This window comes from Chanodichthys erythropterus, chromosome 9 (genome assembly GCF_024489055.1).
Source record: "Chanodichthys erythropterus isolate Z2021 chromosome 9, ASM2448905v1, whole genome shotgun sequence".
Classification (NCBI taxonomy): domain Eukaryota; kingdom Metazoa; phylum Chordata; class Actinopteri; order Cypriniformes; family Xenocyprididae; genus Chanodichthys; species Chanodichthys erythropterus.
The window spans coordinates 16,024,050-16,042,761 of NC_090229.1; the positions used below are offsets into that span (position 1 = coordinate 16,024,050).

The window sequence follows — 18,712 nt, forward strand, 5'->3', positions numbered from 1 at the left end:
TCTTTTTGAAGAATTTTCTGAGCCTGATGAAGTTGGTATAAATACGTGTTTAATACTGCAAAATACGCTCAATGTTACAGTCACTGCCCTTGCCGTCCAGAATAAAAGAGAACATCCCAATCGAGTGAAGGGATTTGTGGAACCTGTGGTTTCATTATTGTGATCCAACATTTGCCTTTATGTTTATGAAAGTTTATGAAAGTATCACTCTATAATACAATAGCAAAATATACAAGTATAGTATTTTTATGTTACATTAATCAGTGTCTAGCACACCTTCCTAAGGAAAGGATATAGACCAGAAGACATTGCAATTACTAAATGATATTTAGACAGACTTAAAGTTCCAGATCTATATTTGTGCTCTTATTATTTATTTTGCCATTCATGTAAATAAACATGTACAAACAATATACTTGCTCTTGTGAATTTATTTTGATGTTAATTACATTTACGAGCTGTTTCTTTAATACTGCGTGCTTTATATACGTTGTTGCTAATTGGGCTGACATTTTTGACAACCACCAAACGAGAAAACGCATCTCAAACCCGTTGCACACCGTTTCAAGAAAACGTCGTTCAACCTAGAAACCCGTAGCAAAACGTTGCGCACCGGTTTGAGCTTGAATCAATAAACCTTTGTGTTGGAATTATTATCTTCGTCTGCCTTCCTGCAACCCACCGTGACAATATAGTACATAATATAGATTTTACAAGGGAGAAGAAAACAATTCACATTTTACAATACTTGCCTCCACCCTATATATATATATATGTATATATATATATATGTATATATATATATGTATATATGTATATATGTATATATATATATATATATATGTATATATATATATGTATATATATATATATATATATATATATATATATATATACACACTGCTTCAAAAGTTTGGATTGCCTCAAAAGTTCAAAAGTTTTAAATTACATACAACCTGATCAACCATGACTGATTGTTACAAAAGTTACATTTCAAATAAATGCTGTTCTTTTAAACTGTTTATACAAAAATTCTGAAAAAACTGTAACATGGTTCCTATAAAAAATATTAAACAGCTTTCAACTGTGATAAGAAATTTTTCTTGACTACAACATATTAGAATGATTTCTGAAGGCTCATGTGACACTGAAGACTGGAGTGATGGCTGTCGAAAATTCAGCTTTGCCATCACAGGAATAAATTACATTTTAAAACATTAATATAGAAAAGTTATTTTAAAGGTGCTGTATGTAAGTTTTTGACTGTACTAAAGCATAAAAATACCATAATATGTTTGCAGATATGTAGGAAACATGCTGAGTTCACATATTCATTTCTCTGAAAACCAATGCTACAGACAATTACTTTACTTTGAAATTTGCGTTCCGTGTCGGAATGTCTGTTTTTGTTTTGGTCTGTGCAAGACCGCACGTTACCAATTTACCCAATAGTATTTCGCCACCCCGTGTTGCCAGTTGGCGGAAAACACATGCAGCGAATTTCAGCCATGGAACAACAAACTGGGTCAGAGATCACAGATTCTACCAGACATAAAAGCCTCAGCATCCATCAAAAAATCTCTATGAACAGGAGCATATTAAAACACATTATCAACTCATCATAAATCAATAAATCAACTAATCAGCTTACAGTGTGTAAGTCTCCTCGCCTTCCAATGTTAATTGAGCTCGCTTCTGTTGCGTGTCCTCAAACTGGCAAACCTTGTGAGGGTAGAGTCTGAGGACGAGGGGGCGGGGAAAACAATATTATGAATTTGGACTGCAGTGCCCATTTCACCACTAGCTGTCATTCTTACTTACCGCACTTTTAAATGAAAATAATATTTCACAATATTGCTGTTTTACTGTATTTTTCCTCACATAAGTGCAACCTTGGTGAGCATGTAATGCCAAGTTTACACTACAGGATTTTAAGCCTGATTTGCAAGTTAACAAGCTTGCCGAAAGGTCAGGCTGTGATCGGGGGAAAATCAGCGGGTGATCGGTGCTCACCAATCTTTACGTGTGAACTACACATCAAAGAAGCTCGCTGATGCCAGATAAATTTCGATATCCTGTGGTGTCACGTGTCACGACGAGACAGCCAATGAAATATACACTGATGTCTATGGAAGCAACAATAACAATCCATTCAAAATATAATTTGCTGACATTTATTCATATCAGATACATATTGTGTAAGTAACTATAAAGCTCACTCACTCTATTGTTCTCCCAGTTTACCGGCCACATGTATTTCACATGTATTTTAAGATCATTATATAGGTTTTTAAATGACAAAACACTCACTTGCACATATTTGAGAATCGGAATATCAGACAATATTGACATATGACAATATTGAAATATGAAATTTTGTTCCTTTATATAATTTGGATACCATGTTGGGTTGCCAGTTTATATCCAATTGATAAAAGTCCTAAAGCAAAACCACTTGAGAACCACTGCTTCAGCTTACCTCGATTTACCTTTCGCCTTAGAGCACTTCCCATGAGAACCTTGTTCATGCTCCCACACACTTAGATGTCTATGATGGGATCAATGCAGGCAGATGCACAGGAGAGGTCTGGAAAGTGAGGCACAATGCGACAGGGTAAACTCCCAGCAGGCTTGCCAGGAGATTTATGAAATTCTCAGTGGGAGAAATTGACATTCATACTAATTAGTCGACCATTGTTTCTCCTGTTCCCGCTCTCCCATGCAAACCCCTGGAGCAAAGGCATCAGACCCCGGTGTAGACTGACCTCTCTGTACTGCTAAATATAGCTGCACAATGGTGAAAACATAAGCTTTTTTACTGTGCGATGTTTGATTAACATTTAATTAACATTTGTGTGACATTTCTGACAGAATGGGAAAAAATACAAATAAAAGAAAAAAATTATAAATAAGAATTACTGCTCAGCAATTGTCTTTTTATCGCACGACTAAGGGAGCGCAGCCAGACAGCCTGTAGGAAATCAGGCCTTAATGAGGATATGAACATGAAGCATGAACATATTAGACACAGAAAAAGAGCAGGGGACAGAGAGTTTTAAAAAAGCGCATGAAGCTCATAACAAAACAAAATGCATGACTTGATCCCAATTAAAACAACATCGACAACCCTTTAAAAAAGCAGAAATACATTTTGTTTGTGTTTTGCCACAGATGTGAAGGAACATGCATAAATCTAAGCTGATATGGGGGTGCAACTGATTAATGCAATTCCAGAATTTATACACCATGTGAGCAGGAAGTTGGCTACAGTTTACTCAACACAACATTTAGGGGTAATAGACCGAGTTGCAGGCCACACTCACTAACAGGAGAAGAATCTTCTTAGGTGAAACATGGAGGCTGAAATTTAATCAGCAAGGTTCAGCTGCAAAAATAAATCATGCTACTTACCAAAGCATGCAGCAGTGCTGTTGTAAAAGAGCTGAATGTTAGTGGTAAATCAATTGTAGAGGCTCCATCGATTCCTGCTCCAGTAGTTTCAATGCTCTTAGAGTGTAGGTTAAGCTCTTAATCTAGAATTGTGCGATATGGAACATTAACTTACCCACAGCAAGTGTTCAAGGTTTGAATGGTTAGAAATGCTGCGGATAGCCCCTGCTGGTAGATGCTGTGACTATACCATCTTAAAGGAAAAATGTGTTTCTACTTGAGGCTAGGAGTGGCCGATGTGAACAAAATCGTATTTCACGATTTGAGAAATTCTATTTTACGATAACAATATATATCACAATATAGTTTTTATTGTTCTACGTGGATATATTTGTATACCGCAATATAAACCATATAGCAAAGTCTCAAAAGTAGCTGTCTGGTATTGTTTTAATTTATAATTTAAATAAAATAATAATTTATAATACATTTAATTTATACAAACTATTAAAAATGTATTTTTTATTTTATTTTATTTTATTTTTTTACAAATTTACAATGGGAAAACATTTACCAATTATTTATTTATTGTACATAAAAATATAGAAAAAGGACAAGATGGGGCTTAACCTCGGTTCGCCTGAAGAGCAACAACGTATAGCTGCCCACAAGGTTATCGGCTCTGACAACCAAAAACCTTTTTAGACATGGATTAAAAAAAGTCACCTAACATTGCCTAAAGTTATGTGACTGAAAAATTCGCTCAGAGAAGAAAAAGTGCTTGGCTCAAAAACAATTGTGTTCATAAGCAAATATGTCAGATTTCAAACTGCATACTTCCACAAAGTCTTGTGCCACTCAAGCAATTTCTACTGAGATAAATGGGAATGCTAGCGAATATCTTTCTCCAGGTATCATAGACTTCCTTGACCTACAGCAGACCACTGGTCAACAACTTATTTAACTTTGCAGCAGGATACATCACACTTTATTTACATTAGAGGGCTGTTTGAAAATGTGTTCAATATGTATCAATATGAATTCTCAAATGCTGTCAAAAACATGGTCATTGTGGTCTATTTGATTTTGAAGTGCTTTGTGCTCTTTTCCAGCACTAATTCAAAACATTTTTTTTACTCAGTCTGAACGTCCTCCTCCACGGCGCTCCTCTGCTAATAAAATGGTGTGAAATGGCTGTCAAATCCAAGATGGATCATTATCCCTGCAAAACTCTCCAGGTGAGCTAAGGGCCTGATTCCAGTTGGTCTTCATGCTGTAGTGAGAATTCCAGTGAAGGCTAATCTGACTAAGCACTTCACACTAGGGCTGTCAACGAATATTCTAAATTCGAATATATATTCGAATAGTTTAAAAAAAAATGAATTTCGAAGGTGAAAATTAATATTCGAATTAAAAAAAATGTGGGGGAAAAACCGCCCGCGGTAGTAGAGGCGTGGCTGTCTGCTTTGTGAGTGGGCGCACTAGCGCCCCTGAGGGTTCAGGGACAGGTCACAGGAGTCGCACTGTCTGGCAAGTTAACGCTTCTTGCATGGAAGATGGCAGAAAGTGCAGAGCCCAACTCGACCACAACAGAGAAAGCAATTTTAACCCCCCAAAATCTAAAAAGCCATGTCTGGAAGTACTTTGGATTTTGGTCGGTAGGAGGTAAAATTGTTGAGCCGCGAGATAAAGTTGTATGCAAGCTATGTAAGATACAGTTAGCATACAGTCTAGTCTTGACACTTACTTTGCTTCGCCTGCCACAAGCTCGTTGTCTGCAACACGACAAGAGGCCATAACGGAGAAATTAATTTCGTTCATTTGTCAGGACGAAAGTGCGCTGGAATAAATTGCAGTCAGTTTCCCAGTTTTGTATTAATTTGTCCTGTTATTGACAAAATGCGCAACCAGATGTTCGAATAGTTCGAATATTCGTGTTTTTTTTTTTTAGAGGGAATATTCGAACGTCATTTTTGAGCAATTTTGACAGCCCTACTTCACACTTCCTCCATTCTTCTTTTGGAGAGTCTTTTACAAATGCCATCTAGGTTAAAGAGATAGTTCAGCCATTTACTCAGCCTTATATTATTCCAAACCCACATGCTGTTATGTTTTCCAAGGAACACAAAAAGAGATTATACTCAATACAGTGAGTTTCAACACACTAACGCAACTCAACCAAGTCAAGCCCCCTTTATTCTAGTGTTGTCAAAAGTACTGACTTTTGGTACCAAGTCAGTACTGAAATTTTAAAAATGTGACACTTTGAGAGCTGTTGAGCGGATTCGTAAACACCTCTGATTGGCCATTGTGTTCACGCGCTCATCAGATATGTCTGTGATTGGCTACAATGATCAATGCTTCAAAAACATGTAAATAGACATCAATGATAGACATCAATATTCCCCAATACTCTTGTAGTCTGTTACAGATCACCAGATAGCATGGGGCATCATTACTCAGGACTGCAGCAGAAACCATTAGTGTGTCCGTGAGCGTGTCAAGACCTGTTGCCATTGCATTCATTACTACAAATCACAATTATGTGACCGGCTCTGCTCACCCTTCCTCCAGGCCTCAGAGGAGAAAGCCCCTTTTCACGCCGGCATCAGTGTCTTCGCGTGAAAGCTGCTGTAACACAAATTATCTACTGGCCGCGGGACAGGAGTGGGGAAGTCTCAGTCTCTGGCTCATTCTCCATTATCCATGAGTCACAGATAGCGGCAGGCCGGCAACAAAACCCCACATCGCCCGGAAGCTGGCCTGTCCCTCAGCATCACGCAACACTTTATTACATTAGCACGGCTTAACTGACAGAAGCTGATCCAGAAACGTTAAAAACAGCATTTCAGTCTGAACACGGGTCTTGTACAAGCTGCCTCGTTGGAAAATTGGTGTTGACAGACCAGCATTAGGAGCTATCTGTGCAGGGAATCAGTTGTCAGTCTTGTAGCTACAACTCAAGCGGAGAACGACAGACAGAGCAAAAGAAAAAACAGAGAGCAGAATATAAGAATTTATGATAATGACTGTGACAAAACCCTGTGCTGGGGCTGTCACAATTACTACATTATTGCCTGATAGTGGTTATTTGAGAACACCAATAATTGTGCACATTAATTACCCATAAATATAGGGTTGGAAGGTATGATGATATATATCATTACCATTGTATAAATGTCTAAATATATAGCACTAAATTTATAGCACTAAATAATTAAATATATAGCACTATTGAAACTTCAGAGTGATGAAATGCTGCCTCTCTCAACATGCATTGAGCTTATTGCGCTTGAATGGTCAAATACACACTCAATTATGTCAAAATGCTCATTGTGTGGAAAATTCATGTAAATACAGCCGGTTATGTCTCAAGTGAAAGTAAACAGTTGGGTGTAAACTGGATGTGTATCAGTATAATAATCTGTGCATTTGGTCTTAAAGTGACAGCAGCCTAATATTCCTACCTGCTACTCTGTGTCATTAATGTGAATCAAACAAAAGAGAAACTTACTGCTCTTGACTGAATAACTTTTTTCAGCTTTATAATAAGAATACATTTATATTTAATTCATACAGTGAAGACTATGCAATATTTTATTTTTACATTTGATTTTTAAATGTGTACTAATTCTAACTACAGGTACATGTTAAATAAACCTATTGTACCTGAAAAACTTAATTTTTGTCCTATTGTTTGTAATTGGCTTATTTTTCTTATTTTTAAGCAATCCAAAATATAGACTTCAAACAATTCTCAGAGCACATCTTCAGTGTAAATAAATAAATGTTTATATTTGACAATAACATAACATAAAGAGTTTTATTTTTTTATTTAAAATAACAGAGATAGTTATTTAATAAATAAATAAACTAATAAATAAAAACCTTTATTTTATTGTCAAATATAAACATTATTTATTTTAATTTAAATTTATTTATTGTAACCTTTGAGGTTTGAGGATTTGTTTTTAATATAATGTAATGTAATGTAATGTAATGTAATGTAATATATAATGGTAAATTACCATCTCTCATGTCAATCAGCTGATGATCTTGATTAGGATTCTAGAAAGGAATTTTATATGTGGGTTGATAAAGTACAGAAAAATCTGATCAGAGTAATGCAGAAAGTAAGATGGAGATGGTGTTTTTAGGTCAGAGGTTTGAGTGATTGAGATTCTCTGTACTTAAGATTTAGTACTACAAGTCTCTTTGTGCTGAGTCAAACTGGATCATGCCAAGTGAGCAGTTCATATTTCTCTCTCTCTCTCTCTCTCTCTCTCTCTCTCTCTCTCTCTCTCTCTCTCTCTCTCTCTCTCTCTCTCTCTCTCTCTCTCTCTCTCTCTCTCTCTGTGTGTGTGTGTGTGTGTGTGTGTGTGTGTGTGTGTGTGTGTGTGTGTGTGTCAGTCTCACCCATACTCAATCTTTCTCCCTCTTTCTCTCACCTAAGGTACACTACACCAAAGTTTCTCAGTGGGGAATTCACTAAGAATGAACTGTGTCCTCTGATAGCGCAGTTTTTTTTGCACATGCTTCATGTCAACACTGTTTTAGCATTTGATGCACTAAAGGAATTACGCAAATACGATAAATCAGCACAAATACGCCCCAAAAACGTATTCCGAATATAATTTGCATAGTGCAATTCCCTGCTTTGCCGCTGGTTTTGAGTGCTAGTTTGTGAAGGATGCCACACACTGCCATGTATCTTCTGCAAAGATAACAGTGACAATAACTTCATTTAAATGCTCAAGGCGCAGTGCATTTTCAGCATATTCTGTGCCTGGTTATGATGCACTGTGGGAGGTTCCGAGTTTTGAAATACCCATACTCAACTGTGAATTTGGCCCTCAGTCTCTCTATCCAGCTAGGGAGAGTTTCACTGAGCTGCGTTTATATCCCTCTCACAACACATTCCAACATTCCTTTTCTACTTGCCAAAGAGTCTTTCTCACCGACTTCCCTTTTCCTTCATCTCTCTTATTCTCTTTCACTGTCTCCATGAGCAAGTTGATAAGGATGTGAGTACCAGTCCACCGAACCCTATGAAGGAAGGAGTCAAAGAACCAAAACACAAGCATGAAACAGTCACTTCAGAATTCCTCAAACTTAAGAAGTCTGAGCCTGTCAGGCAAAGTTTTGGAGTTCTGGGAAACATTGTTTGAAAGTGAGGTACTGCAGCCTGTTTTGTGATCGATTTGCTAATTACTCACTGACTTTATGTTCCTCCATTCAGCAAACCATCAGACCATATTACAAGAGCAATTGGACAGAGATGAGGTGCAGTAAATGGTCTACACAGAGTGCAACACCTTATGTAGGCCCAACTCTTTCTTTCTCAGCCTGTTTATGAGTTACACAGCTCCACCTACCGGTGAAACAGCAAAACAGCAGGATATATCATGTCTTGTTATTTCAGGAGAATGGAAAAAAAGTCAACAGCATTGAGGCCATTATGATCAATTATAAACAGATTAATAGGGAATCTCAGTGCACCCATGCAGAAGAGTAGCACACCTGTAGATAACAGAGGAAGGAGAGAGAGCACTATATTTTTTATGGTTGTTTTATGGTTGGTATCATTAACAAACATTATTTTACATTGAGGACAAATTGAAATTAATTACATTGATTTATAACCTCTAACTCTACACTGATCTAACTTGCTTGTTTGGGAAAAAAAAGCCTAAATAATATACAGCATATAAATAATTCATATGTATATATTATTTATATACTATATATAATACTTTATCACAGTTTTTCTTGATTGCTTAAGCACTATAACCAGGCTTTTGAACTAAAATTCCAAAACCATAATGCAATTTATCAAAAAGCACACCCATTTCCCTAAACTATAAACACTACTCCCCTGTTTTGACACATGAGTCAGATTTGTTGAACTGTCACTACAAAACTCTACACACAAATCCCTTCATTTCGCATTGCCTACACCATGTTGTCATTTAGAAAGCACTAGCATTCAATATTGTTCACTCAAGTCAGCATAGCTTGAGCTCAATTAGCACACAGTTACCGACGTGGAAACACTAAGAGTCAAAATTTATCATACACCAATCAGAACCTTCAATAAAAGAGCCCAAGACAGTTCATTCAGTTTTGGAACAATGGCTCCAAAGAGACGTGATTGAAAAGGTGGGAGGAGGAGGAGGAGGAGGAGCGAGAGCAGTAAGGAGTGGAGGAAGTGGTGAAAGAAGAGGAGGAGGAGGAGGAGGAGGATGAGGGGCAAGGAGACAAGGAGTCTCAGATGAAATTCGTGCCACTAGTTGACCATGTCATTGTCCATGGTATGACTATGAGGGAGGCTGGGCAATGAGTTCAGCCAAACTTAAGTTGCTTCACTTTCGCCTCAATCATAAGAACCTTCAGGGAGGAAAACAGGTAGGTGTACCTCAGTGTACTCTACTGTAACTTTTGAGTGCTGTACTCTGTTACAACACATGCATCAAATTACCTTACATACAGATAGAGTTTCTGTCTGCTTCCATTTTGTAAAAAAAGTATGTGTTACAGTTACAGTAATGAGTACTTCTATTTTTGTAAGACACCGAGACGTTGGAATAGAAGAAGCCTGACTAGACATTTCAGATGTGTGACGGGGTGGATCAGGCATGCAAGAGGATTTTACCCCCACTGCCTGGTTAGGGCCAGTACAGCCTGTGATGTTGACGAGATTCTCTGGCCTGTCCCAGACCAAAGATGTGATGCTGGGGCTTGTTGTTGAGTGTATTGTACCGTACTGTACTGTGCTGTACTGTACATTAAGGAATAAAAAATGTGCAAATGTATGTGTACAAATGTGTTCATCATGTGAAAACTTCCTTGAGGGGGAGAACCACAAGCAACACAACTTATTACTGGTTTTTGCAATATTGTTTTGAATTTATCTCACCAGTGTGTAAGACTATGTTGTAGTGTGTGTGTGTTTTTGAGGTCTTGTGTGTGATGTCTGAGGCTAAAGTTTGTTTTTTCACCAAGAGTGAATGGTTTTGAGTGTAGAGCTTCATTTTGACCTGAAAATAGGATGTGTATATTTTATATATATATATATATATATATATATATATATATATATATATATATATATATATATATATATATATATATATATATATATATATATATGAAATTAAATAATTTTAAAATAACAAATAATAGAAAATAAAATCTAAAAAGTAAATTATATTATATTATATTATATTATATTATATTATATTATACTATATTATATTATATTATATTATATTATATTATATTATATTATATTATATTATATTATATTATATTATATTATATTATATTATATTATATTATATTATACTATATTATATTATATTAGTCTAAGCCAACTAATAAAAATGCTATTTTGCATTTTTCTTATTTTATAGATCTTTTTGATTCACAAATTACACTACCAGCATGACAATTTGAGTGAAAAGTTGTTTTCAGTTGCAGAAATTCAGTATTTGGTATGTGCTTCTGTGGTTTTAATTCTGATTTTAATGATTTAATACTGATTTGGGAATGTCCCAAATGTTCTTGTGTTGACCTTTAGTATAGAGAAGTTAACATACATTTTTCCAAAAAATCTTGAAAATGTTTTTTTTTTTTTTTCTTCTCAGCGTTGCCTCAGACAGTACATAATACTTAAAAATAGTATTAATTATCATTCATAAAAATAATGATACTCTTAGAAGTCTGTTATTAAAGACCAAGTAAGTGACAATGCACAGTCATTAATGCAAAATAAACCCTGACAGGGTGTGATGTATTATTTTGAGCTGAAATTACTTTATTAAGCAAGAAATAGAACTATGAAGTTACACAAGAGCCATGAAACTATCAGTTGTACCAGTGACAATGGTTAATTAAATAATTTAACAGTCAGTTTACAAAAATGTCTGTAGTTAGCAACTGACCAATCAGAATCAAGTATTCCAGAAAGTTGTGTAATAATTACAAACAATTTAGGTCACACCAGCGACGAGAAAAGCCTGTGTTCTCAACCCATTAGCTCATGAAATTTAAAGAAAAATCTCTCTTTCTAATGGCGCTGCAAGGCAGGTCATTCTATCTTCAGGAGGTCGAGTCTCGTCCCACCTTTATTAGTCACTATGATGACTTTCCAGACACCTTCCTTCAACACGCTCTATAAATACACCTATAACGCAATTACTCCATCCCTCTCTGTCTGTCTCCCTCTCTCACCCTGTCCGTCTCCCCTCTCTCGCTCACACACGGCACCTCAAATGTCATTAGGAATCTACACACACACACTCGAATTTCCTTTTTTAACCTCAAACTCAGCACAGTTTGTGACTGCAGTTTGTGTGAGGCGATACTTGTCCAACACTTCTGCCTGTCTCTTCAACCAGCAGCTTCGACAGCTCGAGAAATTCTCAGTTTCCAAAAAAGCTTTGCACTTGCATATAATTACTTGAAAATTTCATCTTCGTGAACAATTTGAAATGGCGAGGAGTTCTCAGTTCCAATTAAGCCAGCATTTTAAAAATGAGCATTTAGCAAGCCTACAGAACTGCATCTTGTTTTCTGACAGGCTTTAATTGGCAACTCTTTAACCCTCGCAGGTGGAAAATTACATTGCCGGTCACGAAGAGCGTCCATCCCATAGAGCACTATGGTGATTCCACCCACACGTGTAATTGGCAGAATATCTCTTGTGACTTAACTGTAGAGACAAGTGTTTTTAAAAACCTTCTGTGTTGCCTGGCAGAGAAAAACAAGCACCCTGGAGACGTATTGGGTTTTCAGACAACTGTGTGTGTGTTGAGACTGTTCTAGATAGACTAAAGAGGCACATTTGTGTCATTTCATTAGAGGGGGCTAATCCTGAGGGTGTTAAGATTGAACCAGAGCCCTGAGCAAAGAAACGAGAGGATGGGGGGTCCGGGCGGATGAATAAAGCCTGATTGGATTGCTTCTGCGCTTGCTGCCTGGAACCTGAGATCCACACCCCCACCCCCCCCCAAATCTATTTCCCCCCCCAATATGTTTATTTACTGAGGCTGTCTGGTCAAGGATGGCTGTTTAATTTCCTCAGGGAGAGGCAATGAGAGACATGGCAATGCTCAAGAGAGGGAGCAAGATAAGGGAGGGGGGGAAAGTGAAAGTGAGAGTGTGACAGAGAGAGTTATCTCTCAGATCCATTCTCAATTAGAAAGAGCTCTAAACAGAAAAGGCAAACTCTCTTCCATCCCTGCGGACTCTTGTCACAGAAGTTCACTGGACTCCACTGGACTGGAGGTCTCAAACTTACTGAACTATTCTATCTAACGGCAAAGATGAAGAGCAGATAAAACATCATGCAATAACTCGGTCACTGGCTGCAAGTTTTACATAGTTACCCCATGTTTAAGACTATTATTTAGAAAATGCACATCTAAAACACTACCATTCAAAAGTTTGGGGACAGTAAAAAAAAAAAAATATATATATATATATATTTTTTTTTAAAATAAATTGATATTTTTATTCAGCAAGGATACATTAAAGGGGTGGTTGCATGCGATTTCACTTTTTTAACTTTAGTTAGTGTGTAATGTTGCTGCTTGAGCATAAACAGTATCTGCAAAGTTACAGCGCTGAAAGTTCAATGCACACGGAGATATTGTCTTTTAAAGTTATGGCAGTTTATTGCCTACAAAAACGGGTGGTTTGGACTACAACGAGCTTCTTCCCGGGTTGGTGACATCATAAACCCTTGCTATTAACATAAACACTGCCCCCGGGAACACGCAACAAAGTGGGCGAGGCCATGTGGCACAGCATAATGAAAGCGGAAGAGTTGTTTACACCGAACGCGAGCTGTGCGACGCGACGCATCAAAAGATATAGAACCCATTATAATCTGTGATATTTTCTACACTGGATGCGGTGCTGAAGACAGCTTCCTGAATCTACACAAGTTTAATGCTGGATTTACACAAAGACTTTTACTGAAAGATGAAGCAGTTCCCACTTTAAAAGCAGAAGCTGCTGTTTATCAGCCCCAAACTGTAAGTACGTTTTATTGTTTGTCTTTTAAACGTAATGTTATAGTTCTGTTGCTATTTTTAATGCATCTAGGACGTATACAAAGAGCAACTCGTTTTTGCTAGCCAGTTAGCTAAATTCTAGTGCAACAAACACCAACAAACTTCTATGTTCATAGACAAACAGTTGTTCATGCTATAAATTAAACGCTACCTTTACAAAAATGCGACTACTCAGGCATGTATTTACTACAGTAAAGCTTTAATCAGGATAAAACTGTATATTGAAAGCTAACAAACAGCAGTGACAGCTTATCTAAACACTTTGACACAAATACTAAATGAAATACCATTCATAAACATCCTTCAAAAGCCGCGATTGCAGAGGTTCTACTTTTTCCTCTTCATCTGGGTCTGATTTGGCTCAATTTGATACAGCAATGTAGGCGCTATTATTTACTTTCCACCTAAGCGCGTAACTACGAATGGTAAGGGGCGTGGCGTTTCCGGACACTTCAGCGAATCACGACAGGCTGGGCCAGTAACCAACCTGCTGACCAATCTGAGCACATTGCGTATGTCGGAGGGAGTGGCTTCATAGAAGCAGGAAGTGAAACGAGCCGTTCATATGACAGTGGAAACAGAGGTGTAGAATTAAGATAAAATATATGAAAAATACAGCATTTAAAAAAAAAAACAAGAATTGAGACATGTTAAACTGTGCCCCCAAAACACAATCAAGCCTAGAAAAAAAACATGTAACCACCCCTTTAAATTATCAAATGTAACAGTAACATTTATAAAGTTTTTTTAACTTTCTATTTATCAAAAGTCCTGGAAAAAAATGTATCATGGTTTCCACAAAAATATTAAACAGCACAACTGTTTCAACATCGCTAATAAGAAATGTTTCTGGAGCACCAAATCAGCACATTAGAAGGATTTCTGTGACACTGAAGACTGGGGTAATGATGCTGAAAATTCAGCTTTGACATCAAAAAAATAAATTACATTTAAAAAAATATATGTTAAAATACAAAACAGTTGTTTTAAATTGTAATAATATTTCACAGCATAACTGTTTTACTGTATTTTTGATCAAATAAATGCAGCCTTGTTGAGCATAAGTGCCCACATTTTTGAACGGCAGTGTATAATATACATTTTATGAAGTATAATATGATGTAGGATGTAGCCATTTTTGTGTCATCAAAAATGGCTACATCCTACTCAGGAAAATCACAATCACCTTTGCTCTCAAGTAGGGCTGCTCGATTATGGCAAAAATCATAATCACGATTATTTTGGTGAATTATTTAACACGATTATTGGTGGGCGATATGATCAAAGTCTTGTTTCATGATATGAGTAATTTTAGATATCAGTAAAATTTCACAATTACCAATAGGCTTATTAGGCAACTTCAGCAAACACTAATAATACAGTAGCAAACACTAATAACTAGGTTAACTAGTAACAAGTAAACAGTCAGCAATACAATAAGAACAAATAAACTAATCACAAACTAACTGACAAATAAATACAGCAGAACAAAAGTACAAATTAAATAAACAGTTTTTCAGGAAGATGTACTAACAGTGGTATTCAGATAAGTACTAGCCTACAACAGAAACTGAAAGTAATCAAATGTAAAATAACACTAGTCTTCACCGTATAAATTAAATATAGATTAATCCTTATTAAAGCTACACAAGTTATTCATTCAAGAGCACTGAGTGACTTTGTCTTTCGTTGTTTGATTAACAACTGTAATATTTGGCTGCTGTCACTTTAAGACTGAATGCACGGATCCAACATACCGTTACACACTCGTTTTCTTTCTCAGCTGTTTACATTCACACGCAAAAACAAAACAAAAATAACAACTTTTTTCAACAAATTCATCTATCCCCTGTCATTCTGCTATGCTATTTACGTTGCAGCGCTTCCAGGTTCTACGTCAGAACGGCAGCTTAGTATTGGCTGGCTCCTGCGTCAGCATCACAATACAGAGTCCGAGTTCGGACATAAACACGGAAGCTCTGCAACTTAAACAACGTAGCAGAATGACAGGGGAGAGACAAATTTGTTGAATAAAGTTGTTATTTTTGTTTTGTTTTTGCGCACAAAAAGTATTTTCGTTGCTTCATAATATTAAGGTTCAACCACTGCAGTCACGTTGACTATTTTAACGACATCTTTAATACCTTTTTGGACGTAAAAATGCACAATGATATTGCTTCCTATGTGTGGATCAGATACCCTCAGATTTCAATAAAAGATATCTTAATTTGTGTTCCGAAGACAAACAAAGGTCTTACGGGTTTGGGACAACATGAGGGTGAGTACCTAATGACAGAAATTTCATTTTTGGGAGAACTAACCCTTTAATGACAGACATTTCAATTTTGTGGAGCAATGCAAACCGACAAATCACGACAAACATCCTGACCTATTCTCACAACAACTTACATCATATAAACAGCCTGAAAAGATGAATTTCCATTTAATATTATGATGAGCATGTGCATGATTATGAAAATGATGACGATTATGTTCAAAATGTATAATACACAGGCGTCTTAGGACTCATTAGTGGAGTTTCTTTGAGGCAGGTCAGGAAATAAAAGTTACATTTTGGTGTGCTCGACTGATGCAATACCATCCCAAAAGTCCTGGCCAAAATTTTTAGACATACCAAGGTCAGGGCCAGGGGTCTCAAAAAACAATACACTACATTCCAGAGTGGGCTTATCAATCTGGGGAAACTTCCTCCCACAGTTTTCAACAGCTGCTAGTGATGCTGTGCCTGCAGACTGCAGGTAAACACAAGTAAACAGTCTGGTGTTCCCAAATTATTTTTAAGAACTGTTATAAGCAAAATTCCTAAAATGTCTAGTTTGAAATTTAAAAAAAAAGATAGTGAAAGTGCCATTAAACAAGCAATTCACTACTCATATCATGTTCACCGGAGTAAAGTCGAGAAAGAAATTGAGAGGCACATCATTAGCATATAACTCACCTGCCCATCTCCAACCAGTGGACAAGAGAAAACATACTGGAGCTGGAAGACGATGCTGAAAGCCACGTCCCTCATCATCTTCAGCTCCACACTGCCACGAAGAGACAGTCCATCACTGCAGGAGAGAGAAAGCAGAGTTTGACATCACGGAAATATCAGAGCTCGGCATGGAATCTTGTGTAATGAACCTACACACCCACACTGACCCAGAAACACAACTAGTCAAGTGACATTCATTAACACAGGTGTCTCAGTTCACTGTTTTATATGTTAGGAAAGCTCAGCGTCAATCCCATAGTGATGAATCTATTATAGATTTAGCAGACTACTTCTTTATAAAGGCTATAAAGAAATGAAAACTTTTATTCAGCAAGGGCACATTAAATTGATAAAAAGTGAGAGTAAAAGCATGTATAATGTTACAAAAGGATTCTGTTTCAAATAAATGCTGTTCTTTTGAACGTAATTCAGTTTTCAAAAACATATTAGACTGGAGTAATGGCTGCTGAAATATAATCTGTAATAATATTCAATATTACATAAGAGACTTCTTTAAAAAAATTAAAAAAAAACTTTTGATGGTAGTGTATGTAATTATAGAATTTTTAGAAATTCTAATTCTAGCAAGAAAACAACTATGCCATATTAATTCGACAAATGGGGTTTAGAAATGGGAAAGAACAGCAATTTAGCAGGAACTGTACACAAAGTTTTGAGCTAAAAAAATTTGGTTTTCTATGTCAGGATTAATGCCCGCAACATTTGAATATAACTATTATCATTCTAACATGGTAAGTTGTTCAAATTGCATTTATATTTCTTAACTTTTTTTTGTTTCTATGACTGATTCTGTAGTCATCACATTATAGTCTAGATTCTGAATCTCAAAAAAAGCCTTTATGATTGCAGCTTATTACATAAGCAGTTACAGGCTACAGAGGAAAAAGTACACAGCATCTTAGATGAACCCACAGCACAGTACAAAATATTAAATCTTCAAAATGAGGTTCACATCATTTTTTACATACAGGAAGACAAAGAAAAAAGTGATGAAATTGAAACAGGACTCAAAAAGTTTGTTTCAGACAGCGTTACTACAAGGTGTTGAAATTTCCAAATTTCATGTTCAAACTCTCATCTACAAACTGGAAGGCAGGCGTCAGATCGTTTGCATCATTCTTGACAGGTTTTCACACACTCTCATAGACACATTTGCTGCCGTCATCACAGCAGTGTTGTTGAGGAGAACGTGCAGTAAAAGTTTTTAGTGCTAACGTCTCCATAATTACACCCAATTTCTCTCTCTTATAAAGGGCAGAATGTGATGCTCCACTCTCTCAGACACCTAATTTCTCTCATTGGGTAATTATAGACCTCTTTCTCTCACCGCACATGAACGGTGCTTGTGACTTGTTCTGCGAGATCTCACATGGCAGTGACTCTGTGGTGGTGGGGGCTGGGATGGAGGAGGGTTTTTTTGCAGCAGATGGAGTGAAACAGACATCAACAATCAAACCCTCATTCTCATTTGCGTTGTACTGCAGCGGCTTATCAGCATTTTAATTAAACGAAGAGTGCAGACACGAGAAATCTTAATTTAGAAAGTAGAACTGTTTTTAATACTTTCTGGAAAAGATGCTTTTAAATATTTAACATCCAGAGAGAAAGTGTGTAAATCACCCTAAAAATCCATATTTGATAAGGACCGTGTTGAATAAGAGATGGAACTGGGATGAAAACCAACGAGGTGAGGAGAGGACACGGGGATCTTTTCTGGGTAAGCACAAGGGAGGAGAACCAGTGTGGGTTTGAGAGTTAAGGACAGATGCAGCATTAGACTGGAGGAGGCCATAGAGAGACACTGGAGATGTCTGACAATAGAGTGTTTATATTAAAGAAATAATTCTTCAAAAAATGAAAATACTGAACTCATTTACACACCCTCATGATGTTCCAGAACAGAAATGCTTGTGTTCTTAGGTGTAATACAAAATAAGATATTTTGAAGAAACTAGGAGCTGCTGTGTTTCCCACCAATGAAAACATTTTTGTCAGGACCCCTATCGTCACATATGATTGATAATGCATAACGTTTGTATTATTGGCGGTATGGTTCTGTCCGGGCAAGAACTCCCTGCTCATCCATGCAGCCTAGCATGGATAAGAGCAGGGAGACCAGCAATAACCCCGTATGGATGCTGTGATAGGCGTCGTATTCCTATAGGTTGACACGAGTCACCTGGGAGTCAGCTGATATGAGCTTGACTGACGTGATCTGCCAGAA

General features: G+C 36.8%; 1 protein-coding gene across 5 annotated transcripts in view; it reads right to left on the reverse strand.

The window, feature by feature from the left end:
- Positions 1 to 18,712, reverse strand: part of nphp4 (nephronophthisis 4) — a 184,772-nt gene that overhangs the window by 89,323 nt on the left and 76,737 nt on the right. For all 5 annotated transcript variants that reach the window (XM_067394736.1, XM_067394737.1, XM_067394735.1 and 2 more), the window contains one exon: positions 16,429 to 16,543. In XM_067394736.1, the coding sequence (XP_067250837.1) occupies positions 16,429 to 16,543 (115 nt within the window). The remainder of the gene's footprint in view (positions 1 to 16,428; positions 16,544 to 18,712) is intronic.